Source organism: Pseudophryne corroboree, chromosome 4, assembly GCF_028390025.1.
Source record: "Pseudophryne corroboree isolate aPseCor3 chromosome 4, aPseCor3.hap2, whole genome shotgun sequence".
NCBI lineage: Eukaryota > Metazoa > Chordata > Amphibia > Anura > Myobatrachidae > Pseudophryne > Pseudophryne corroboree.
This window is the reverse complement of record NC_086447.1, coordinates 769,951,899-769,979,698: the sequence shown is the minus strand read 5'-3', so window position 1 is coordinate 769,979,698 and position 27,800 is coordinate 769,951,899. Positions and strand designations below refer to the sequence as shown.

The following is a 27,800-nucleotide window of genomic DNA, read 5'->3' as shown; positions in this document are numbered from 1 at the left end:
GCTAACACATTGCACTCACCAGTACCTAGTGTACTTTATTCAGCAGTACTGAAGACGATGGGCCTAATTCAGACCTGATCGTAGCCCTGCAAAATTTAGCAGGGCTACGATCAGGCACACTAACATGCGGGGGCACGCCCAGCACAGGGCTAGTCCACCCTGCATGTCAGGCCCTACAAACCCCCCCCCCCTCCGCAGCAGCAGTACAAAAGCATCGCACATCGGCGATGCCTTTGCACTTCAGGAGTAGCTCCCGGCCAGCATGGCCGCTGTGCCCCCCCCCCCCACCCATGGTCCGGCCACGCCTGCGTTGTCCGGACTGCGCCCACAAAACGGCGGGCAAACGGCGCTGGGTCGCCCCCTCCCGCCCAGCAACCGCCTCTGCCTGTCAATCGGGCAGAGGCGATCACTAGGCAATGACAGCTGTCAGCCATGCGCTGGCGCAGCGCATGCGCACTTCTGACCTGATTGCTGCACTGCGATGAACTGCAGCGAGCGATCAGGTCAGAACGACCCCCAATGTGTAATCTATTGCCTACTGTTTGACATACAGCACTGCCAACACATATGCCCTCACCAGTGCCCCTCATATATATATCCTGCAATGCCAGTGGGCAACAAATTGTACCCACAATTGCCCACAATAAATCAAGCATCACCAACACATATATATTCACTAGTGCCAGTATTATATATACAATGGTGCTGAATAGTTGTATGCAACATAACCACTACTCACCACCAATGCCCACTGTTACACTATCACATGTCTGGCATGAAATGTGTACCAACCAGTTCTAATAACACAAAGAACCCATCAGAAACAGCATATAATATACAGCAATGCTGACACATATGTACCTATTGGGATGCAGTCAATATACCGGCTGTCGGGATCCTAACGGTACCAGATTGCAGAGCACCGACCAACCCATGCCAAGCACCTTACTGTCTAGTCACCTTGCCATAATCAAGAAACAATGATCAATATCTGAAGGTTTTAAAAGCTTGTGATAATGGGAACTGGCAATTATGGCTGTGACCCCAGCAAGGGTGGACTCTCATTGGTTCTGCCGAGTTCCACCACTCAGATATAGGACAAAACTTTAGCAATACAATTAAAAACTGGAACTGCCCATACAAATCAAATCACACACAAATCTGGTGCTATGCACAGCAGAAAGCGTTATATATAGTGCCTCAGATATGTTTTACTTTTCTCTATGAGGACAGGGCATACAAGGAATGGATGGTTAGCATTTCTGCCTCGTTATAGGTCTGTTCAGGGAACTATCTGTGTGGTTTGTATGTTCTTCCCATGCATGTATTCATCCAGTGCTCTGGTGTCCAACCACACTCTGAAGACATACTGGTGTTTTTTTGCAATACATGTTTATTGGTGACCAAATCAAAGTACACAGGAACAGTCATCATAAATATAATAGCATCTGCTAAAGTACTGTACAGTACAGCTAAAATGACATTATGATTGAAATGATGATGATGATGGTGGTAGGGCAAGTTTTTATATAATGCAAAAACTAACCTTTAAGATAATAACATAAGTAGCGTAAATAAGTATTGTAGAAAACGAGAAGGATGGAAGAGGGGGAAAAAGAAGGAGAAGGGGGAGAAGAGAGCCACATTACCAGAGGGCAGAGCAGCACACCAGACAAGAAAGGGGGAGGGAGGTAGCCAGTCTTCTCTAATTATAAACAGAGTAATGAGTCAAATCATGCTCCACTAGTTCTAATCTTAGCCATTACAGACCGCTTTATAATGGTCCGAGTCCTTGTAATGAACCATGGATACCAGAACACTGTGAAGCTCTGGAAATTACTCGTAAGGGGCAAAATGAAGTCGTCCATAGACATATAATGGTTATGAAGGGCACATCATTCAGTCATGGAAGAGATAGAAGTAGACCTCCAATATACTGGTATGACTGTTTTAGAGGCACTAAGGGGGACATTTACTAAACAGTGATAAGAGCGGAGAAGTGAGCCAGTGGAGAAGTTGCCCATGGCAACCAATCAGCACTGAAGTAACATCTATAATTTGCATACTATAAAATTATACAGAGCTGCTGATTGGTTGATGGGTCAACGTCTCCACTGGCTCACTTCTCCGCTCTTATCACTGCTTAGTAAATGTCCCCCTAAGTCACAGCAAACAGAAATCAGAAAGGGGTGTGCTTTTTCCCCCCTGGTATCCCCCTACACACTAAACAGTACTTGCAACAATACTTGAAAACTATATGGTAATAGAAATTCAGAGATAGCTGCCGAGCCCCTTTACAGCTTCTCAGATTATCACAGTCCCTACACTGCATGATAACAGTGCCCACTTAGGGACATGTAATTGACTACTGTAAGGCCTCATGATAAAGGAGGCACATACAGAAATACAGCCAAATTGAGGGCCCCTAGGCAAACTCCTAGGTAATAGGGCCAGTGGCACCCAAAACACCCCCCCTTCCCCGGTCCTAAACCTAACGCACTGGCTATAATTACTGTCGGAAAGCCATCAGTTGGGATTCCAGTGTCGGTCTCCTGGCCCTTTCGGAGTTCCAGCGTCGGGATTGTAAAGGGTGTCGGCATTTTGACTGCCGGTATCCTGACAGCCGGCACTCTGACTGCATCCCGTTTGGAGGTGTTAACGAGGAGTTTACAGGGAGTGCTCAGAAAATGCAGATGTGTCATGGCTGTTTCTGGGGCGAGTATCTGGCACAGCTGCAAGCTCGTACGTGCAAAGACATGGCGACTGCACTGCTACTGCTGTATCCAGTCTGTGTAGCCATAAACTAACCCTTAAGGTGGGTAAACACTAGGCAATGTACTCAGTGAGTGACACTGCCTAGTGTTTCCACTTCCGGCCTGGGCCGCCCAATGGCGGGCATACACACTGTGTGATATAGCTTGCGGTAACGCACAGTGACGTCACACCGTGGCCGGGCTGTACATGCAGCTTTGGACAATGAGTCGAGCCATACTTCATTTACAGTAAAAGCTGGATGCATGCTAATTTCCCACATAGGGCCGGATGTAATGCTGTCCGAGTTCAATGGCTGTGCGGCATGTCGGCCGAACTTGGACTTTTTTTTAAAGGGACAATCACTGAGTAGGCAAGGTTTTGCCTTGTATTTCCCACAGGGCGGGATGTAACGAAGTCCGAGTTCGGCGGCCGTAAGGGATGCCCTGCCTCTAACTGAATTTCTCCCTTAGTATTGGATCCAGCTTTAAACCTTTTCCACCTAGAAGTAGTTAATTAGAGAACTTGAAGCTTGCAGAACTGACAGGAACATGATCTGAGTTGACTTTATAACAACTTCCTATGGAGCATTGCTGTAACCTGAATGGTAATGTAAGGTAGCATTTTGGGGGAATCCCCAGTGTAACAGTTCTCTCAGGTTAAAGAGATCTTTAACCCCTTCAGGAGCAGAGGTAAAAAACTCCTACATGACATTTTCATGATTTCGCAATGTGCTGATTTCACTATGAATTACTGCTTTCCTTATGTCACCTAAGTGTTTGTTTTGAGGGTTTTTTTTAAATAAAAATGTAGTATTTTTATGCCACATGCTGTGGAGACATCTGCCTTCACACCGTAGGGATGAACATTCCGATCATGGGACTCCTAAATGGTCAAACAGGAACCACCCTGTAAAAATAGGACATTTCGGAGGAGGCATGACATATTGGCAGAGAATTCAATTATGCGCAATGTGCTGTTCCGGAATGACATATCACATGTGCTGGCATCAACAGTTCCCATAGAGGTGCTAGGGAAAACCTGCAATGTGTGCACTGCTGCAAATGGGCAATATACAGATGTAGCCATGCTCTTCTTACTGCCATGTGGCGTGCTGCATCACGGCATGTTGCATGGCGTGCCAGGCTGCGACTATTTGCAGACTTGCATGTCATGCAGCCAGCCATGTTGCAGCATGCCACATCGCAGTAAAATGAGCATGGCTACATCTGTGTGTGCATCATCAAAATGCACAAAGGCACATTGAATTGGATCTGCCCCCATTGAATAGGTAAACATGACACATGACAGATAAATATGTATCTTTGCAAAATTACGATCTTGATTTTACATATCCACAAACAGAAAATCCCCCTAATAAGGAAAATAAGATTTTAAACCTACCGGTAAATCTTTTTCTCCTAGCCCGTAGAGGATGCTGGGGACTCCGTAAGGACCATGGGGTATATATGGGCTCCGCAGGAGACATGGGCACTATAAAGAAATTTAGAATGGGTCTGCACTGGCTCCTCCCTCTATGCCCCTCCTCCAGACCTCAGTTAGAGAAACTGTGCCCAGAGGAGACGGACAGTACGAGGAAAGGATTTTGTTAATCTAAGGGCAAGATTCATACCAGCCCACACCATCCACACCGTATAACCTGGAATATACGCAACCAGTTAACAGTATGAACAAACAGTATCAGTCAACGACTGATCTTAACTGTAACATAACCCTTATGTAAGCAAGAACTATATACAAGTCATGTAGAAATATGTCCGCACTGGGACGGGCGCCCAGTATCCTCTACGGACTAGGAGAAAAAGATTTACCGGTAGGTTTAAAATCTTATTTTCTCTTACGTCCTAGAGGATGCTGGGGACTCCGTAAGGACCATGGGGATTATACCAAAGCTCCAAACCGGGCGGGAGAGTGCGGATGACTCTGCAGCACCAATTGAGCAAACATGAGGTCCTCATCAGCCAGGGTATCAAACTTGTAGAATTTAGTAAAAGTGTTTGAACCCGACCAAGTAGCTGCTCGGCAAAGCTGTAAAGCCGAGACGCCTCGGGCAGCCGCCCAGGAAGAGCCCACCTTCCTAGTGGAATGGGCCTTTACCGAATTTGGTACCGGCAATCCAGCCGTAGAATGAGCCTGCTGAATCGTGTTACAGATCCAGTGAGCAATAGTCTGCTTAGAAGCAGGAGCGCCAACCTTGTTGGCTGCATACAGGACAAACAGAGCTTCTGTTTTCCTAATTCGAGCCGTCCTGGCTACATAAATTTTTAAGGCCCTGACTACATCAAGGGATTTGGAATCCTCCAAATCTCCCGTAGCCACAGGCACCACAATAGGTTGGTTCATATGAAATGATGACACCACCTTAGGCAAAAATTGAGGACGAGTCCTCAACTCTGCTCTATCCACATGGAAAATGAGATAGGGGCTCTTATGAGACAAGGCCGCCAATTCGGACACCCGCCTTGCAGATGCCAAGGCCAACAACATGACCACCTTCCAAGTGAGAAATTTTAACTCAACAGTTTGAAGGGGCTCAAACCAGTGAGATTTTAGGAACTGTAACACCACGTTAAGGTCCCATGGTGCCACTGGGGGCACAAAAGGAGGCTGGATGTGCAGCACTCCCTTTACAAAAGTCTGGACTTCTGGGAGAGAAGCCAATTCTTTCTGGAAGAATATAGAAAGGGCCGAAATCTGTACTTTAATGGAGCCTAACTTTAGGCCATATCCACACCAGTCTGTAGAAATGGAGAAACCGGCCCAAGTGGAAGTCTCCCGTAGGAGCATTCTTGGCTTCATACCAAGAAACATACTTCCTCCAGATACGGTGATAATGTTTCGCGGTCACCTCCTTCCTAGCCTTTATCAGAGTAGGGATGACTTCTTCCGGAATACCCTTCCCAGCTAGGATTTGGTGTTCAACCGCCATGCCGTCAAACGTAACCGCGGTAAGTCTTGGGACACGCAGGGCCCCTGCTGTAACAGGTCCTCCCTGAGAGGAAGAGGCCATGGATTTTCTGTGAGCAGCTCCTGAAGATCTGAATACCAGGCCCTTCGAGGCCAAACTAGAACAATGAGTATTGTCTGCACTCTTTTTCGCCTTATGATTCTCAGTATCTTTGAGATGAGAGGAAGAGGAGGGAACACATAGACCAGGCATTCCCAACCACGGTCCTCAAGGCACACCAACAGTGCAGGTTTTAGTGATATCCAGGCTGCAGCACAGATGGTTAAATCAAAATAACTGAGCTACTAATTAAGTCACCTGTGCTGAAGCCTGGATATCACTAAAACATGCACTGTTAGTGTGCCTTGAGGACCGTGGTTGGGAAAGCCTGACATAGACCATAAGAAAAAAATATGTCTATGCGCTTCAGTGACTCCAAACACAGTGATAATGAGATGTTTGCCTTTACTAAAAAACCAAGAGACTTGTTATATTATTTTCTTTTACTGGAAACAAGTATAGTAACACTTTACATAAAAATACTTTATAAAAATACACAATCACATGTATCAGCTAAAATAGCTATATTGATTCAACCAATTGCAATCCTTATTGCAGGTGATAATAGACTAAAAAGCCACTTAGATTGATTGATTTCACCAATAATCCTACATAGATATATAATTAGTAGGAAACACTGATCAGCTGCTTCAGTTACCGTTACTGCCACATAACTCTCAATACTCTGTGCCGGTATAAATGTAATGAAATAACGTATATAAATGTTTAAATAAATATCTCCACTCTTCCTGTCACTGGCGTCCCAGTGCAGGACTAGTCCTCCGTAATGTGTTTTGCCCGATCAGACGGGGTTAATATTTACCCTTTCCTCAAAGTAGCACTATAGCACAAGTGCAGGATATACCTTAGGGAGTTCCAGGCTGGCGGGCAGCGTTTAAAGCACACAGTCAGAGAAAGCGGAGTCTTTGTTAGATCATTAGCGCTGTCACAGGCAGCATCCAAAAAACCACAGTAGCAGTCAGCCGCAGGTATACTCGTCCTCAATAGACAATGTCCTCCTCAACGGCAGCCGGGGGACACACCTGAGTGCGGCTGAGACAAGCAGCAAAAGTCCGGCACAGCTGAGAGCGGCAGAGGCGGCTGTAGCGGCCAAGGGTGAAATCACACATGCAGCGGTGAGAACCGGGTGATGACATCAACGCGTTTCGTCCCGTTAATTCTCGGGACTTCCTCAAGACTGGCTTCTCAGTGGGATGTTACCTTTTTATCCACCTCTTAATGAGAAGCTCCGATCACCTGTTTGTTCAGTTGAAATCTCGATTTGCATGATACTGAGAGCAATTTACTTTTTTATCTATATAGACTGCTATATTGTTTTAATTAATCTACATACACAAAATTTAGACCATACTAGTAAAATAAAAATGTAATGAATATATAATAATAGTAATAATAATAATAAAACAGTTCTCTTGATTTTGGCAGACAATTAATATAAACATAAACACAATATACCGATATTATATCAGATATACTTGAAATACGTAGTTAGATTTCCAAAAATAGGATACAATAGGATATATAATATATTAATAAATATATACATATATATAGAGAAGATAAACCATACAATAAAGTTATAAATAACCTTCTTAACCACATAAATATCTGATATCACTACCATTCTGTTATTTTCGTTCTATTGTTTTAATATTAACCCCCAAATTCATGGTCCACTATATTTACTCTTGGCTGATGGACCTACACTGAGGTTGTAATTAAATATACCTATTCTCTGTACTCTCATGACCCCAAAAGTACCCACACTAATTATACTCTAATTGTCTAATTAATCTAATGGTGTGTAATCAAGTGCTTCGTTTAAACCATTTGGACTTTGAGTGTCCAACTTAAAAATCCCGGATGTCTCCCCCAGACAAACATTACGGAATCTATTACCCCCTCGTTTTGTGTTAAGAAATTGTTCAACAACTGTCAGAGTCAACCCCTTCGGATCACTATTATGCATTCTTACAAAATGTCTGGACACACTATGTTTCAAGGGAACACATAGACCGACTGAAACACCCATGGTGTCACGAGAGCGTCCACCGCTACTGCCTGAAGGACGCCATCATGTCTATTTGAGGAAGTCCCCAAAGACTTGTTATCTCTGCAAAAACTTCTTGATGAAGTCCCCACTCTCCTGGATGGAGATCGTGTCTGCTGAGGAAGTCTGCTTCCCAGTTGTCCACTCCCGGAATGAATACAGCTGACAGAGCGCTTACGTGATTTTCTGCCCAGCGCAGAATCCTGGAGGCTTCCGCCATTGCCACTCTGCTCCTTGTCCCGCCTTGGCGGTTTACATGAGCCACGGCTGTGACGTTGTCTGACTGAATCAGAACCGGTAGGTCGCGAAGAATATTCTCCGCTTGTCGTAGGCCGTTGTATATGGCCCTCCATTCCAGTATGTTGATGTGTAGACAAGCCTCCTGGCTTGACCACAGTCCCTGAAAATTCCTTCCTTGTGTGACTGCTCCCCATCCCCGGAGGCTCGCATCCGTGGTCACCAGAACCCAGTCCTGAATGCCGAACCTGCGACCCTCTAGAAGGTGAGCACTCTGGAGCCACCACTTGAGAGACACCCTGGCCCTGGGCGACAGAGTTATTTTCTGATGTATTTGAAGGTGGGACCCGGACCACTTGTCCAGAAGGTCCCACTGAAACGTCCTCGCATGAAACCTGCCGAAGGGGATGGCCTCGTAGGTCGCCACCATTTTCCCCAGTACTCGAGTGCATTGATGGACTGACACTCTTTTCGGTTTTAACAGGTCTCTTACCATGTTTTGGAGTTCCTGGGCTTTTTCCCTCGGGAGAAAAACCCCCTTTCGTTCTGTGTCCAAAATCATGCCTAAGAAAGACAGCCGAGTCGTTGGAACCAACTGCGACTTTGGTATATTTAGAATCCATCCATCCATGTTGCTGTAGCACTCCCAGGGAGAGCGACACGCTTTTCTGCAACTGTTCCTTTGATCTCGCTTTTATCAGGAGATCGTCCAAGTACGGGATAATTGTGACCCCTTGCCTGCGTAGGAGCACCATAATTTCCGTCAGTACCTTGGTGAACACCCTCGGGGCCGTATGCATCCTTTATGTCTAATGACACCATAGAATCCCCCCCTTCCAGGCTGGAGATGACTGCCCTGAGCGATTCCATCTTGAACTTGAACCTTTTTAAGAACAGGTTCAGGGATTTTAGATTTAGAATGGGTCTGACCGAGCCATCCAGTTTCGGGACCACAAATAGGGTTGAATAGTACACTTTCCCCTGTTGTGTTAGGGGAACCTTGTTAATCACTTGCTGTTGACACAGCTTTTGAATTGCAGCTAAAATTATCTCCCTTTCTGGGGGAGAAGCTGGTAAAGCCGATTTGAAGAATCGACGAGGAGGCACGTCTTCGAATTCCAGCTTGTAGCTCTGGGATACAATTTCCATCGCCCAAGGATCCACGTCCGACTGAACCCAGACGTGGCTGAAGAGTCGAAGATGAGCCTCCACCGGTGCGGCCTCCCTCAGTGGAGCTCCAGCGTCATGCGGTGGATTTAGTGGAAGCCAGGGAGGACTTCTGTTCCTGGGAACTGGCCGTAGCAGGGATTCTTTTCCCTCTACCCTTACCTCTGGCGAGGAAGGAAGAGCCCCGATCTCTTCTGGACTTATGCGACCGAAAGGACTGCATCTGATACTGTGGAGTTTTCTTTTGCTGTGGGGGAACATAAGGCAAAAAGGTAGATTTACCCGCGGTAGCTGTGGAAACTAGGTCCGCGAGACCTTCCCCAAATAAAACCTCACCCGTGTAAGGTAAAACTTCCATATGCTTCTTTGAGTCGGCATCACCCGTCCATTGGCGGGTCCACAGTGCTCGCCTAGCCGAGACAGCAATCGCGTTGGCCCTTGAACCTAGTAGTCCGACGTCTCTCTGAGCGTCTCTCATATATAAGACTGCGTCTTTGATGTGACCTAAGGTCAACAAAATGGTATCCCTATCTAAGGTATCAATATCAGCTGACAAGGTATCTGTCCAAGCTGCTACCGCGCTACAGACCCAAGCCGATGCTATAAATTGATTTTAAAGTCGTTTTCTGTCTGCGATCAGCAGGATCTTTGAGAGCTGCCGTGTCTGGGGACGGTAGCGCTACCTTTTTGGATAAGCGCGTCAAAGCTTTGTCCACCCTGGGCGAGGATTCCCACCGTACCCTGTCCTGTGCTGGGAAAGGATACGCCATAAGAAGCCTTTTGGGAATCTGCAGTTTTTTTGTCTGGAGTTTCCCAAGCTTTTTCAAATAACGCGTTCAGCTCATGAGATGGGGGAAATGTTACCTCAGGTTTCTTTTCCTTAAACATGTGTACCCTCGTGTCAGGGACAGAGGGGTGATCTGTGATATGCAAAACATCTTTTATTGCAATAATCACATAATAAATAGTTTTGGCCACCCTTGGGTGTAGCCTTGCATCATCGTAGTTGACACTGGAGTCAGAATCCGTGTCGGTATCAGTGTCTGCTATTTTGGATAGGGGACGTTTTTGAGATCCTGAAGGGCCCTGTGACACCGTCAAAGTCATTGATTGACTCCCTGCATTATCCCTGGACTCTTCTTTGTCCGATCTCTTATGTAACAAGGTCACATTTGCATTTAAAACATTCCACATGTCCAACCAATCAGGTGTTGCCGACGGAGACACCACAATCATCTGCTCCACCTCCTCTCTAGAAGAGCCTTCCGCCTCAGACATGCCGACACAGGCGAACGGCGAGGGTGAGACCTGCGTTCCGACTCCCTCTGGAGCTAATGGTGTCCAGTAGCCTAAGAAGCAGAGCCTAGCATTTAAGTAGGTCTGCTTCTCTCTTCAGTGCTCCCTGAAAATAAAAAACCTAACAAAATTATTTTTCAGAGAAACTCAGGAGAGCTCCCCTGTAATGCTCCCAGTTTCCTCTGGGCACAGGATCTAACTGAGGTCTGGGGGAGGGGCATAGAGGGAGGAGCCAGTGCACACCCATTCTAAAGTTCTTTATAGTGCCCATGTCTCCTGCGGAGCCCGTCTATACCCCATGGTCCTTACGGAGTCCCCAGCATCCTCTAAGACGTAAGAGAAACCAATATGTGCACTTCAATCAAGGCATCTGTGACCTATCTATTAAAAAGTGGCAATAGGGTTGGTTTTCAGTAGTCCATAATTACAGTGATAAAACCTATTTAGCCATAACCGACAACTAAAATATCGCTATGGGCAGCTAACGATATCCAGATGCCTCTACAATACAGACCAGGAGTGGTAAAAGTAGACCAGTAAAACCCAGTGGTGGTATTCCTGTTGCCTGCAAGCCCGCATTAGACTCATATTTATTTTTATATATATATATATATATATATATACTTGCAATTCAGTCGGCACTCTATGGATTAAGAAATCACAACTGGCCTCCGTGCAGCGTTAGAGATGTCAGATGCAGTACTCCAAGAAGAAAACGGCACTGGACGCAATGTATATGAAAATAAGGTGTATTGCAATACACCTTATTTTCATATACATTGCGTCCAGTGCCGTTTTCTTCTTGGAGTACTATATATATATATATATATATATATATATATATATATATGCGAAAGCACTCACTCACTCATCACTAATTCTGTTCCCGATATGTTAGGAAGCTGAAATTTGACATAGGTATTCTTCAGGTGGGAAATAGGAAAAACTACTTAATCAGAATTTTAATAAACCTCCCCTAAGGGGATGAAAAGGGGGTCGATATAATGATGTGTGAACGATAACGCCTAAACGGACAATCGGATCAAAATTTTAATTGCACCTCCAGTGTGTAGAATTTAATAAACTACAAAAATGGTCCTGTCCCTTTTTACCGTGTCTGCTACGGAGGCCCCTCAGGTAATGCCAAGAAACATGGATTAATATTTACTTACAATAAGACTTCCCAAATTTACATCTCTATAGATTTACCAAATTTTTAACATTCATTTATATGTACAACCGTGAAAATCAGAAACTCTTGTGCGAAGAACGGGTGGAACAGCTAGTAGATATATATTCTTTTCCCCTCCCCCAACCATTTAATAAATCCAACCTGTAGTGTTGAAGTCATTGCTAATTGTTAGTTTTTATTTTTGTGGGGGAATACAGATGCCAAGAACCCATCCTGTACACATATCACCCACTCCTGACCACGAGAAACTACAAAATACTTAAAAACTATATTTTCATAATACTAGTCTGTGATTGCTATGCCAAGGTGACATAAATGAAATAGAAACTGAGACAGTATATGTACCACCAGGATACTTGTTAAATATACTTCTCCCTGCTCCATGCAGGCATCTGGAAACCCCCCTTAGAGAAATCCTGCATTTGTCCCTGCTTTGATAGGCAGGGCTTCTCTCTGCTTTATAAATACAGCTGTTAGAGAGTACAAGGGACATTTATACAAATATGTACCGGAGCTGAATACTCGTATCGCAGAAAGTTTACCCTACATGCCTGTTTTGTGTGACTGTGGAAATCCTTCCCTGTTATGTTATTATTATTTTTTTCTCTCCAAAAGTGTCATCTCCAAGCGCTGGCATTAAAGACAGTGCAGCTTAAACGGTGCCGGGTCTGACCCAGATTGGAACCATGTTCCAAATCCTGGGTCGGATCTGGGATTTTGCTGTAAAAATAAGATTTTACTCACCGGTAAATCTATTTCTCGTAGTCCGTAGTGGATGCTGGGAACTCCGAAAGGACCATGGGGAATAGCGGCTCCGCAGGAGACTGGGTACAACTAAAGAAAGCTTTTAGGTCACCTGGTGTGCACTGGCTCCTCCCACTATGACCCTCCTCCAAGCCTCAGTTAGGACACTGTGCCCGGACGAGCTGACATAATAAGGAAGGATTTTGAATCCCGGGTAAGACTCTTACCAGCCACACCAATCACACCGTATAACTCGTGATACTATACCCAGTTTAACAGTATGAAAACAACTGAGCCTCTCAACAGATGGCTCAACAATAACCCTTTAGTTAACAATAACTATGTACAAGTATTGCAGACAATCCGCACTTGGGACGGGCGCCCAGCATCCACTACGGACTACGAGAAATAGATTTACCGGTGAGTAAAATCTTATTTTCTCTGACGTCCTAGTGGATGCTGGGAACTCCGAAAGGACCATGGGGATTATACCAAAGCTCCCAAACGGGCGGGAGAGTGCGGATGACTCTGCAGCACCGAATGAGAGAACTCAAGGTCCTCCTCAGCCAGGGTATCAAATTTGTAGAATTTTGCAAACGTGTTTGCCCCTGACCAAGTAGCAGCTCGGCAAAGTTGTAAAGCCGAGACCCCTCGGGCAGCCGCCCAAGATGAGCCCACCTTCCTTGTGGAATGGGCTTTTACTGATTTAGGATGCGGCAGTCCAGCCGCAGAATGCGCCAGCTGAATTGTGCTACAAATCCAGCGAGCAATAGTCTGCTTAGAAGCAGGAGCACCCAGCTTGTTGGGTGCATACAGGATAAATAGCGAGTCAGTTTTCCTGACTCCAGCCGTCCTGGAAACATACATTTTCAAGGCCCTGACTACGTCCAGCAACTTGGAATCCTCCAAGTCCCTAGTAGCCGCAGGCACCACAATAGGTTGGTTCAAGTGAAAAGCTGATACCACCTTAGGGAGAAACTGGGGACGAGTCCTCAATTCCGCCCTATCCCTATGGAAAATCAGATAAGGGCTTGTACATGACAAAGCTGCCAATTCTGACACACGCCTGGCTGAAGCCAAGGCCAATAACATGACCACTTTCCAAGTGAGATATTTTAGATCCACGGTTTTAAGTGGCTCAAACCAATGTGAGTTTAAGAAACTCAACACCACGTTGAGATCCCAGGGTGCCACTGGAGGCACAAACGGGGGCTGAATATGCAGCACTCCTTTCACAAACGTCTGAACTTCAGGTAGTGAAGCTAGTTCTTTCTGGAAGAAAATCGACAGAGCCGAGATCTGTACCTTAATGGAGCCTAATTTCAGGCCCATAGTCACTCCTGCTTGTAGGAAATGCAGAAATCGACCTAGTTGAAATTCCTCTGTTGGGGCCTTTTTGGCCTCACACCAAGCAACATATTTCCGCCATATGCGGTGATAATGCTTTGCAGTTACATCTTTCCTGGCTTTAATCAGCGTAGGAATGACTTCCTCCGGAATGCCCTTTTCCTTCAGGATCCTGCGTTCAACCGCCATGCCGTCAAACGCAGCCGCGGTAAGTCTTGGAACAGACAGGGCCCCTGCTGCAGCAGGTCCTGTCTGAGCAGCAGAGGCCATGGGTCCTCTGAGATCATCTCTTGAAGTTCCGGGTACCACGCTCGTCTTGGCCAATCCGGAACCACGAGTATTGTTCTTACTCCTCGTTTTCTTATTATTCTCAGTACCTTTGGTATGAGAGGCAGAGGAGGGAACACATAAACTGACTGGTACACCCACGGTGTCACTAGGGCGTCCACAGCTATCGCCTGAGGGTCCCTTGACCTGGCGCAATATCTCTCTAGTTTTTTGTTTAAGCGGGACGCCATCATGTCCACCTGTGGCCGTTCCCATCGATTTACAATCAGCGTGAAGACTTCTGGATGAAGTCCCCACTCTCCCGGGTGGAGGTCGTGCCTGCTGAGAAAGTCTGCTTCCCAGTTGTCCACTCCCGGAATGAACACTGCTGACAGTGCTAGTACGTGATTTTCCGCCCATCGGAGAATCCTTGTGGCTTCTGCCATTGCCATCCTGCTTCTTGTGCCGCCCTGTCGATTTACATGGGCGACTGCCGTGATGTTGTCTGACTGGATCAGTACCGGCTGGTGTAGAAGCAGGGATTTTGCCTAACTTAGGGCATTGTAAATGGCCCTTAGTTCCAGAATATTTATGTGTAGGGAAGTCTCCTGACTCGACCATAGTCCTTGGAAGTTTCTTCCCTGTGTGACTGCCCCCCAGCCTCGAAGGCTGGCATCCGTGGTCACCAGGACCCAGTCCTGTATGCCGAATCTGCGGCCCTCTAGAAGATGAGCACTCTGCAGCCACCACAGCAGAGACACCCTGGTTCTTGGAGACAGGGTTATTAGGCGATGCATCTGAAGATGCGATCCGGACCATTGGTCCAACAGGTCCCACTGAAAGATTCTGGCATGGAACCTGCCGAAAGGAATTGCTTCGTAAGATGCCACCATCTTTCCCAGGACCCGCGTGCAGTGATACACCGATACCTGTTTCGGTTTCAGGAGGTCTCTGACTAGAGATGACAGCTCCTTGGCTTTCTCCTCCGGGAGAAACACTTTTTTCTGGACTGTATCCAGAATCATACCCAGGAACAGTAGACGTGTTGTCGGAACCAGCTGTGATTTTGGAATATTCAGAATCCAACCGTGCTGGTGTAGCACCTCCTGAGATAGTGCTACTCCCACCAACAACTGCTCCTTGGACCTCGCCTTTATTAGGAGATCGTCCAAGTACAGGATAATTAAAACTCCCTTTCTTCGAAGGAGTATCATCATTTCCGCCATTACTTTGGTAAACACCCTCGGTGCCGTGGAGAGTCCAAACGGCAGCGTCTGGAATTGGTAATGGCAATCCTGTACCACAAATCTGAGGTACTCCTGGTGAGGATAGTAAATGGGGACATGCAGGTAAGCATCCTTGATGTCCAGGGATACCATGTAATCCCCCTCGTCCAGGCTTGCAATAACCGCCCTGAGCGATTCCATCTTGAACTTGAATTTTTTTATGTATGTGTTCAAGGATTTCAAATTTAAAATGGGTCTCACCGAACAGTCCGGTTTCGGTACCACAAACAGTGTGGAATAGTAACCCCGTCCTTGTTGAAGTAGGGGCACCTTGACTATCACCTGCTGGGAATACAGCTTGTGAATTGCCTCTAGCACAGCCTCCCTGCGTGAGGGAGTTGTCGGCAAGGCAGATTTTAGGAACCGGTGGGGTGGAGACGCCTCGAATTCCAGTTTGTACCCTTAAGATACTATTTGCAGGATCCAAGGATCCACCTGTGAGCGAGCCCACTGATCGCTGAAATTTTTGAGGCGGCCCCCCACCGTACCTGGCTCCGCCTGTGGAGCCCCACCGTCATGCGGCGGACTTGGAAGAAGCGGGGGAGGACTTTTGCTCCTGGGAACCTGCTGTTTGTTGCAGCCTTTTTCCCCTACCTCTGCCTCTGGACAGAAAGGACCCGCCTTTTCCACGCCTGTTTTTCTGAGTCCGAAAGGACTGTACCTGATAAAACTGCGCCTTTTTAGGCTGTGAGGGAACATGGGGTAAAAATGCTGACTTCCCAGCAGTTGCTGTGGAAACTAGGTCTGAGAGACCATCCCCGAATAACTCCTCACCCTTATAAGGCAAAACTTCCATGTGCCTTTTAGAATCTGCATCCCCTGTCCACTGCCGAGTCCATAAGCCTCTCCTAGCAGAAATGGACAATGCACTTATTTTAGATGCCAGCCGGCAGATCTCCCTCTGTGCATCTCTCATGTATAAGACTGAGTCTTTTATATGCTCTATGGTTAGCAGAATAGTGTCCCTGTCTAGGGTGTCAATATTTTCTGACAGGGAATCTGACCACGCAGCGGCAGCACTGCACATCCATGCTGACGCAATAGCTGGTCTAAGTATAATGCCGGAGTGTGTATATACAGACTTCAGGATCGCCTCCTGCTTTCTATCAGCAGGTTCCTTGAGGGCGGCCGTATCCGGAGACGGTAGTGCCACCTTTTTAGACAAACGTGTGAGCGCTTTATCCACCCTAGGTGGTGTCTCCCAACGTGACCTATCCTCTGGCGGGAAAGGGAACGCCATTAGTAACTTCTTAGAGATTACCAATCTTTTATCAGGGAAAGCCCACGCTTCTTCACACACTTCATTTAATTCTTCTGATGGGGGAAAAACTACGGGTAGTTTTTTCTCCCCAAACATAATACCCTTTTTAGTGGTACCTGGGTTTATATCAGAAATTTGTAACACCTCTTTCATTGCTTCAATCATGCAACGAATGGCCTTAGTGGACATTAGACTAGACTCATCGTCGTCGACACTGGTGTCAGTATCCGTGTCGACATCCTCGTCTGCCATCTGAGGTAGCGGGCGTTTTAGAGCCCCCGATGGCCTTTGAGACGCCTGGACAGGCACGAGCTGAGAAGCCGGCTGTCCCGCATTTGGCATGTCGTCAAATTTTTTGTGTAAGGAGTCGACACGTGCACGCAATTCCTTCCATAAGTCCATCCACTCAGGTGTCTGCCCCGCAGGGGGTGACATCCCTTCTATAGGCATCTGCTCTGCCTCCACATCATTATCCTCATCAAACATGTCGACACAGCCATACCGACACACCGCACACACACAGGGAATGCTCTAACAGAGGACAGGACCCACAAAAGCCCTTTGGGGAGACAGAGTGAGAGTATGCCAGCACACACCAGAGCGCTATATAATGCAGGGACTAACTGAATTATGTCCCCTATAGCTGCTGTTATATATACTGCGCCTAAATTTAGTGCCCCCCCTCTCTTTTTTACCCTTTTCTGTAGTGTAGACTGCAGGGGAGAGCCAGGGAGCTTCCTTCCAGCGGAGCTGTGAGGGAGAAATGGCGCCAGTGTGCTGAAGGAGATAGCTCCGCCCCTTTTTCGCGGACTATTCTCCCGCTTTTTTATGGATTCTGGCAGGGGTAATTATCACATATATAGCCTCTGGGGCTATATATTGTGGTATTTTTGCCAGCCAAGGTGTTTTTATTGCTGCTCAGGGCGCCCCCCCCCCTAGCGCCCTGCACCCTCAGTGACCGGAGTGTGAAGTGTGAATGAGGAGCAATGGCGCACAGCTGCAGTGCTGTGCGCTACCTTGGTGAAGACTGATGTCTTCTGCCGCCGATTTTCCGGACCTCTTCTTACTTCTGGCTCTGTAAGGGGGACGGCGGCGCGGCTCCGGGACCGAACACCAAGGCCAGTTCCATGCGGTCGATCCCTCTGGAGCTAATGGTGTCCAGTAGCCTAAGAAGCCCAAGCTAGCTGCAAGCAGGTAGGTTCGCTTCTTCTCCCCTTAGTCCCTCGCTGCAGTGAGCCTGTTGCCAGCAGGTCTCACTGTAAAATAAAAAACCTAATTATATACTTTCTTTCTAGAAGCTCAGGAGAGCCCCTAGTGTGCATCCAACCTCGGCCGGGCACAAAATCTAACTGAGGCTTGGAGGAGGGTCATAGTGGGAGGAGCCAGTGCACACCAGGTGACCTAAAAGCTTTCTTTAGTTGTGCCCAGTCTCCTGCGGAGCCGCTATTCCCCATGGTCCTTTCGGAGTTCCCAGCATCCACTAGGACGTCAGAGAAAGTGGTATTAACAACAGAATAAAGAGACAGTGACAGTGTCCTGCTTTGTTGTCTAGGCTGCTGTATGCCGGCCCTGCACAGGTGCATTCCCACTTTTGATCCCACATGGGGCCTAGGCCTGCTCTATTTCTAAGGTGGGCCGGGTGACCTGTCTTACCTAATAAGTTTCCTCTGAGCTCAAACAGAGCCACCAGCCTGATGCTGAATATAATGTAAATACCCGATCGGCATAGTTTAGAACTCCTAGACTGCTAATACTGCAAAATTCTTAGCTTCCCAAATCGCTAGGGTTACCGATACACACCACCGTGTCCAGCCACACAGAGAGAAAACAGTGGAAGTCTCTGACAGAAGAAGCTCCAAAATAATTAATTAAAAAGGAAACAACAATGTGGAGAAGCCGGAATACAAATGTATTCAGCACACCACACCTAGCCACCAAATAAATGGCGGCTGATTTATCACCATCCGCATCTGAGGATGCGGATGTGAGGAGATAAAATCGGCCAAACTCAAACTCGCAATGCTCTGTCCCTGCGATGACACTTCGCAGCACTATCGGGGTATTTTTCATAAATAAGAAAACTGATCAACATTTCTGACAAAGCTGAGCGATCTAGCTCAAGGAAACGCATCAAAAGCCCACTGCTATAGGGACTTTTTCCACCAACACTTTGGGACATTTCTCCTATGCTACTTCTGACACCTTCAGCAACATTTGGATACCCAGTAAAGTCTACACAGGCGAGTTAATCATCCTCAGTCTTGTGGAACGGTGTGAGAGCATTACTAATTGGGTAATACCAGCTGCAAAACAAAATCCCAGATAACCACGGCTACCTGCAGTGTCCCTTGTCCGCTGCACCAGCGACAGGCTGGGACTGCAGAGAGGGCGCTGCGGCCCAGGAGCCGGCACTTGGTGCTTTAACCCAGGCAGGGAAGCTGGTGCAGTGCCACAACCTGAATCCCCCATTTTCCCCCGGTCACATGGGGAGCGGTCATGCGACCGCAGGGAGCCAGCTCTGCAGTGCTGCACTGCTGTCAGGAGCCAGCACCCAGTGCAGCATCAGGTAACCCCCAATAAGCCGCCGCTCGTGCCGGCCTATCAGGGCTAATTAAATAGCCCGCGGCGGGACAATTAGCCCCGGTAAATTACCGTGGCTAATTGGATATCCACCCTAAATGTCTAATGGAGAATAATCCCCATTCTGCATAAGTCTGGGATCCTAAATGTGGACATGGTCCTAAGCAGCAGATATATTCTATGATTCATAGCTCCTTACACCTCCTTTTTTTATATGTGATATATTTTTTTATCAATGTGTTGTTTTTAAATAAACTGTCTTATACCATGATCCAATTAGACTAACAAATCTAAGCGCTGATATAACCCAGCTTTTTTTGTTATTTCATTTTAGTTTCACCTTTAATACAGGAGAAACTAAAATAATGTGAAATGGGTGTGAAAACACCCCATTTCACATTATTTTAGTAAAAAAAAAATGTTAATAAATATGACCCTAAGGGGCCTGTTTATTAACATTATTTTTACTAAAATATTGTGGAAAAGGGTGTTTTCACACCCTTTTCACATTATTTTAGTATCACCTGAATGTATTAAAGGGCATTTGGAGCAGTTTTAATGAAAAACTGCTCCAAACCCTTTAATTCACTTTTTTTTAGTAACCCACATCGCATTCCCCATACTTATAATGGGAAATGTGATCTGACCAGATTTACTAAAAAAAAATGTGAAAAAATTCCGCACTGTGCCCTGTGATAATCTCGCCAGCCCAGATTGGCGAGTTCACAGGGCAGCCCCTGGCAGAGAAAGCTGAGTGGGACCCAGCTAGAGTGATCAGCTCTGTGTGTCCGATGGACATAGAAGCTGATCACAGTGTAAAAAAAACAAAAAAACAAACCCATACTCACCTGTCCAGGGAGCCGGTGTCCGCTGCTCCGGTGAGCGCTGCCGGGGGGCAACGGGTCCCCCATATGCTACAATGTGACCCCAGTGCAGTAAAGTGACGCTGCAAAACGGCAGCGCACTTTACAGCACCGGGGGTCACAGCGCAGGAGAAGGGCCCGGCAGCCTCCTGACAGGTGAGTATATTATCCTGCTGGGGGGGGGTCCACGGCGCACGGGGGTAGTCACGACGTAGGGGTGTCAACCGGGCGGCGGTAGCGGCGATGTCGGCAAGGGCGGCGCATGCGCAGCAGGACATCGGGGTATTTTTTACGAATAATACCCCGATGATGCTGCAAAGAGGCATCGCAGGGACAGAGCTTGACCGCAAGCTCTGTTCCTGCATGCGATATTGGATACATCCCTTGTCGGTATTTTAAATGTCGCTATTTTGACCTGGTCGGGATTTTGATTGTCGGTAAATTGACTGCATTCCCTGGGAGGTCGTCTGTAGTACTAGAGTGAAGGAAGCGTCTAAAATGCTGAGTGAGTGACATAGGGGCAGATGTAGAAAATGTGGTAACTGCTAAATGTGCCATAAACAGCGCTATGTGACACTTACATTGAACTTCGGTATGTATGAAAGCAGAAAACAGAGAAAAATCAGTTTTCTCTATGTTATTTGCAAACAGCTAACTAAATCATTCAGATGTTACTAAGAAATGATAAGTGCACTTTTGCAGCTTATTACTGTTTTACCTGTCAGGATTACATGCTGGTGTGTGTGTGCTATCCTGCGACAGAATCCCTGGGCCTCTGACAGTGGACAAGATCTTGCAGTGTTTGTAGAGATCTCGTGCATGCGCAATGGGGAGGAAACAACATGCGCTGTGGGTCTTGCAGGAATCTCTTGAAGAGGATGTCTTCTCTGCCCCTCTCCAGAGGCTGAAATGCTAATACATCTTGGCGTTATTGCTTCCATCATTTCCTCAATAAGAGACAAAACAGGAAGAGCTATTGCGGCACGATAAGTGCCACTATGGTACATCTCACCTATAACGTCCCGCATTCAGCGTCTTGTCACCTAAGTGCCCCCACATGCCCTTGGCAAGCACTAGCCCCTGACATGACGGGGCAACAGCAAATAGCTTTTTATCTGCAAAGCTGCTGAGTGCTGCTCCTCTATGTTAGTAATGGCTGGGTGTGTGGCACTGTTATGTCACAGCAAAGTGTCACACTCCCATGAACAGTAGATTTCATCCTACCACCGCTCACTAAATGTGCATACATACTAGGCGACATTTTAGACAATATCGCTCATTTTAACCCTTCTGAGCGATATTGTTTAAAATATAGCCTAGTGTGTATGCTATGAACGATGAACGATGCGCTCTTCCGTGCACTGTTATCGGCTCCCTCCGTCACCTGTGCATGCAGGTCAATTTGGACTTATCGTCCAAAACTGCATGTACGCGGTGGCCACGGCGTGACATCACTGAACGATATCGGTAGCAATATAGTTTAGTGTGTATGCACTATATTGGCCGCCCGGGTGGGTAGGGGAAACACTAGGCGATATCGCTCATGGAGCGTATCGTCAAGTGTGTACCCACCTTAAGAGGTAAGAAGCGGGGAGCGTGAAGCTCCTGCATGGTGGTGGCAACCAAAGGACCCATTTTCAAACGGTAATGTGAGCTCTATCCCATCGTAGGCGCGTTCACCTGTGACTCAAACTCCTTATTTCTCAGACATCTGTAGTATGCTTAACACTAAGTTCAGGCCTAAGTATGGCTACTCCTATTAAGCTCTGTATCACTAAGGAATCCCTAAAGTGGCCCTGCCCCTCATGAGAACCCCAGGAGATGATCTGTACATTTTTACCAGGGCTCCTCCATTTCTCTCTGTCCTAATCAAACTATTACCGTACCTTCTTCTATTTGAAGATGGTTAGAATTAATATTATTACAGAAACGAGTCCTGGGAAATACGGCTTCACACAGCAGTGATTGGCACTCTGGATAGAGAGAGGCCACTTCAGGAGAAAGGTTTCCCAGGTGGCAATGCAGCTTTAACAATCATCTACTATAGCACGCAGTGGCTACATAAACACCTCACACATCCATCCTCCTGACATGATGTAACCATATATTTATAAACCAGGAAGTAACCCACCTTTATGGGTGAAAATTCCCCGCTACAATTAATGTCAGGTACTTTTATTCCCTGGCTAGATTATTATTACACTGGCAGCCCCATTAATGACTCCTTTTGATTGATCTAATAAACAGTGCGGATTTTCTTAAAATAATATTCCTAATTTCATTATTTAGTATTATTCAGTTTACATAGTAAGTTTAAATAAAATAGAACCAAAGTTATTATTTATTTTTTTTTATATAGTTTTATTACTGTTGGTTTGTAATAAAAGTTAATGGAGCACACACATTCTGAAGAAAAACACTCTTAAACTAGGTACACACCATACAATTATCTGACAGATAATATGCCAGATCTGGTTGGTTGGAATGAAAATCTGGTAATGGATGAGAGCAAATTAGAATCTATCATTTGTTCCCATACACTGGAAAACGAACAAAACCTGTTGTACATACAAACTGGTTAAACAAAAATGTAACCAACTTGGATGATTAACATTTGTTCCCATACACTGGAAAACGAACAAAACCTGTTGTACATACAAACTGGTTAAACAAAAATGTAACCAACTTGGATGATTAACTGTTTTTGACAGTTGTGCAGTATTTGGGAACAGATGATATTATTTTTTATTTATTTATCACCAGTTATCTATATAGCGCACACATATTTCGCAGCGCTGTACAGAGAATACTTGCCCATTGACATCAGTCCCTGCCTGGAGGAGGTCCTAACTGTTAATTTACATATTGGAACTGATTGGCTGGTGCCTTTATCACCTTGCACTGGTTTATCACTTCCTTATGCCTTCTACAGGTAAATACATCTGCCCCTTTATCACATGTACACACATACATATTCACAATAGAGACAATTAACCTACCAGTATATTTTTGGATTGTGGGAGGAAACCGGAGTACCCGGAGGAAAACCAAGCAAGTACGGGGAGAATACACAAACTCCGCACAGTTAGGGCCATGGTGGGAATCGAACCCATGACCTCAGTGCTGTGAGGCAGTAATGCTAACCATTACACCATCCGTACTGCCGATAGATTGTAATTTTCTCTCATCCATTACCAGATTTTTATTCCAACCAGCTAGATCTGGCAAATTATCTGGCAGATAATTGTATAGTGTGTACCTAGCTTTACCCCTTTCACACCGAGCTTACGACCCAGGTTATTACCAGGTTAACTTGGATCCAGTTACCCTGGTATCCAACCTGGGTAGCTTGCAGGGTTGGTCTCGGGAAGGACCTAGGTTATGGGACAGCGTGATGTGAATGAGTAACCCAGATCATCCTACCCGGGTTCCATTCACAGCATAGGGAGTGCCACATTCCCGATGCTTGGAGGTGATGATGTTTGTTATCAAAGGGGTATCACAGAGTTGTCTAGCTACAAAGTTTACTTTTAGGGGCATATGTATTAAAAATCGCAGAAGTGCCATGCTGCTTTTTTTTTTCCGGCATACATCACTTTTTGCATGATTATTCCCGTTATATACTAAATGTAACTGGCAGGGACAGTGTAGTGAAAACCGCTGTTCCTGCGAGTTATATCCCGGGGGTATTAAGAGCGTCTATCACATTTTTGAATGACTCCTCCTTACACTGCGCATGCGCACACTGGGCCTAATTCATGTTTTATTGCAAATGCATGCTGGGCTATGGAGACGCTAATGTTAGCAAGTGAAGTTGCCACTCAGGAATGAAAAGAGACGCCCGCCAGACTCATCGCAAGCTGAATCGCAATTGCATACACATTAGCGGACTATACACAATTATGGAGACCATCAAAGCTAAGGGTTGGTCTATGGCCACGCAGACTGGCCACAGCAGCAGTGGTTTAGACGCCAGCCATGTATTTGCACATATGATCACGCAACCATCAGAATATACATGCTCCGAAAACGGCCACGACACGCCTGCGTTTTCCCAACCACTCCCCGTTGCCACCTCCAAAAATGGCTACTTCCTGTCAATCACTCTGTGACAAAGTTCTCATTGGGAGCGGGATCGCAGCGGCACCCTCATGCATGCGCATTGCAACATGTGCAGTTTGGGAATAATCGCTCCGTTGCGTGAACATCGGCGTCCAAACATGAAAGGCCCAGTGTCAGTTCCCAGAGGCTGTGAGGGAGGGTTTGTTAAGATACAATACTTCTCCAACTATGCCTCCATAGGCATAAAGCGGTTTAAACTATATAATAATGGGATAAGCCACCAGGACCAGGTTGCTACATTGGGGTCAGGTTGTAGTCCCCATTGATAATAATGGCAGCAATAGTTAGCCTTTTGCTGAATATTTTTTTAGAAAACTCTTGGGGGTATTTATCAAAGCTTGGAGAGAGATAAAATGGTGAGAGATAAAGTACTAGCTCAATGGTTCCCAACTGGGTGCCACTGGGCACTTGTAGGGATGCCCTGGTTGGTGATCCAGGACCATACCAAATTATTTACGGTCAATGTAATAGGTAAAACCAGTGCTTGTGGCTGCCAATCATAAAAATGTGGACAAACGGAACCTAATACTGGGGGTTATTCCAAGTTGATCGCAGCAGGAATTTTGTTAGCAGTTGGGCAAAACCATGTGCACTGCAGGGGAGGCAGATATAACATGTGCAGAAAGAGTTAGATTTGGGTGGGTTATTTTATTTCTGTGCAGGGTAAATACTGGCTGCTTTATTTTTACACCGCAAATTAGATTGCAGATTGAACACACCACACCAAAATTTAACTCTCTCTGCACGTTAAATCTGCCTCCCCTGCAGTGCACATGGTTTTGCCCAACTGCTAACAAAATTCCAGCTGCGATCAACTTGGAATTACCCCCACTGTCCTAGCTAATCAGCTTCTACCTTACATTTTACAGGCTATGACAAATGACAGAAGCTGATTGGCTAGTACTTTATCTCTCTCAATTTTATCCGTTCCAGCTTTGATAAATAGCTTCCATATTGTGATACATAAAATAATGCAGAAACTGCAGTTTCTGAATAATTGTATTTAAAAAAAACTGCTTAATATTAAAAAAAGAAAACTAACTCCAGCCTCGTGCAGCTCAGCATATGCGCAGAACACAATGGAAATGAAGGAAAACAAGTGCATGTATGTATAATATGAAAGGGTTTAAGGCCATCTAGTGTCTAGTTTATGTTTCTCTTTCTGCATACATTCATTTATGAGTAAATAATACCCCCAGATGTCTCTCGTGCATTAGGCTATTGGTACATAGCGGTGGTACATACAGTTATACATAAACTGCAGTTTCTACATCATTTTATTTAAAAAGGGACTTCATAAATATGTCACACTATCACAGGTAAAAGTACTGGTTTCTATTGCTGTAACAAAAGTATACTACATCAGCTATATGACACGTTAAGAGGAATATCCAGCGGCTATCAAACTGGCTAGTTGTATTCTAACACAGATTGCAGAAGTCACCCTGTCCTTTCTCGTGACAAGCATGAAGCAGGTTCTAACTTCTCCTTTTTTAGTTTTTGTCAATTTATTTTTGTTTCGGTCAAACAGTAAGAAAAAAAAAAGAAAAAGACCTGTGCCAACAGAGAGAATAGTAAGTATTAACCAGAGGAATGGAATCACACAGATCGTCACCGTACAAATAAAAATGCAAAAACATTTTTTTTTTTAATTATTATTAATAATAATAATAATAATAATAAAAATGGAATAAGAATTTCTACAAAAATGCAGAGCTTTATAGACAGCCATCTCTTTTCACAAGTCCAGTTCAAGTTCAGAACATGGGAGCCCCTTGGTTAGCATAAGTAAACTGCTTCAGAACAACATTAAACATATTTAGGACAGTAAAACGTGTATCCTTGCGGACTCCCTGCGATTGCCACACTTCGGCCACGGTTACTATTCCCAATAGGTCATGTCCACATCGATATAGTGGCAGTTTACTTATGCTAGCCACAGGAGGTCCCATGTTCTGAACTTGAGCCTACAAGTGCTATTGGACAAAGCACTATATAATTATTGTAATTAATATAACATCAAGTACAAATAGCAAACAAAAAGCCCCCAAAAAACTAATGTATGTACAAGTGTAGCTGCATGACCTAACTATTGTGCAATCCTGCAACAGTCTGTAACCTGACCAGGGGGAAGTGGCTGCCTTATTTTCTCACATTCTATACAGATCAGACAGACAGCTACCTGCTCTACACACTGCAAACCCTTATTATCAGATCATGCTCTATTGCTATTGGCCATTCCAAGTTCCGTATTAGCCACTTCTACATGAGATGGATCAGTGTTACACCACGCTACAGGGAGACACTTACCTGCCATGGTGTGACAATGTGTACAGGTTCTGGCTCTATGGCAGTAGTTGGGTCTGTCGGTGTTTCTGTTCTGTAGTGGCTCTGTATAGTGAGTCCCGGTGGTTCACTAGGCACAGCTAACGGGAAAGGTCCAAGGTTACCCGGTCTTCATGCCCACAGAGTGGCAGTCACTACTGTGTATATTATATATATGTGACTCCGGCCAGTGCGGACGGCGGGACAGGCTACACTGTGCACAGATGTCGCGGCGCTGCCTATTAGGAAAGCTGCTGCTGCTGCTGGGAGGAGCGTGCGAGGCAGTCACCGGCCCGGGACTGTGTGTGCGTGGTGATGATGACAGTGAGTGGAGTGGAAAGTCCCTGCACACAGCCGTCCCACTCACTGCAGCCTATACACAGGAGGCAGCGAGTGACATCACATCGCATTCACTAATGCAACCACAGCACACTCACTGCTGCAAGTGCAGCCAGGGCTCATTAGTGCTGGCCTGTCTGTGAGAGAGGGGGTAAGTGACACAGGCAGTGACGTCTGTGAGGTGCAGTGGCCACTGGAGTACAGCACACCCCCATGCCAGCTCTCACAGGTGCAACTATGCTATCATAGGTGTGCGCAGGGGGGGTGCCTGGTGCGCACAGGCACCCCCTAATGTCTGGCACCCCGATCTCACATGCCTGATGCAGCGATCGCAGAGCAGGCTGATTACTGTCTTCTCTGCACTGCACCCTGTCAGGACTGTATTACTGACCAGACGCCTGGGTTAATCAAGGGTACCACTGCCACCAGCTTTCAAACTCCCGGCTCCACCTCCATGTACAAAAACAGCGTGATGTGATGTGATTACGTCATGCTGCTCGTACGCCCACCCGCCACACGCCCACCTCTCTCCTTTTTATGCTATGCCAACGCCAGCCACTGATGAGGATCAGCAAGCAGCCAGTGTTCCTCTTAGGAAGACAAATTCAATACTGGCAGGCGGTTGGCAGCAACATTGACACGTCACTCGTTTTTCCAGCAGCAGCAGTATTAGTCTGCGACTGTTAGTGTCAGTGAGTGACTGACTTGTAAGTAAGCTGCTGCAACTTGCAGAGGAAAGAGAGGGGGAGCCAGACCAGGCTGAGGAGGAGCAGTGTAATTGCACTGAGTGCCATCAGGGGTGTTTGTTTGGAGCACACCACAACATCTGACAATGTATCTGCTTTATTAGGATTGGTACAAGGGTGGATATTTTATATTGCATTGACCATCAATAGATGGTGCTAGACACGCCCAATAGGCGGT

The 27,800-nt window shown here is 46.1% G+C and overlaps 1 protein-coding gene across 1 annotated transcript in view; it reads right to left on the bottom strand.

Annotated features, from left to right (window-relative positions):
- The window catches only part of REL (REL proto-oncogene, NF-kB subunit), a 108,454-nt gene extending 81,571 nt beyond the window's left edge, over positions 1–26,883 (bottom strand). The window contains exon 1 of the mRNA XM_063918220.1: positions 26,523–26,883. Within this exon, the coding sequence (XP_063774290.1) occupies positions 26,523–26,529 (7 nt within the window). The 5' untranslated portion in view covers positions 26,530–26,883. The remainder of the gene's footprint in view (positions 1–26,522) is intronic.
- Positions 26,884–27,800: the final 917 nt, after the last annotated feature.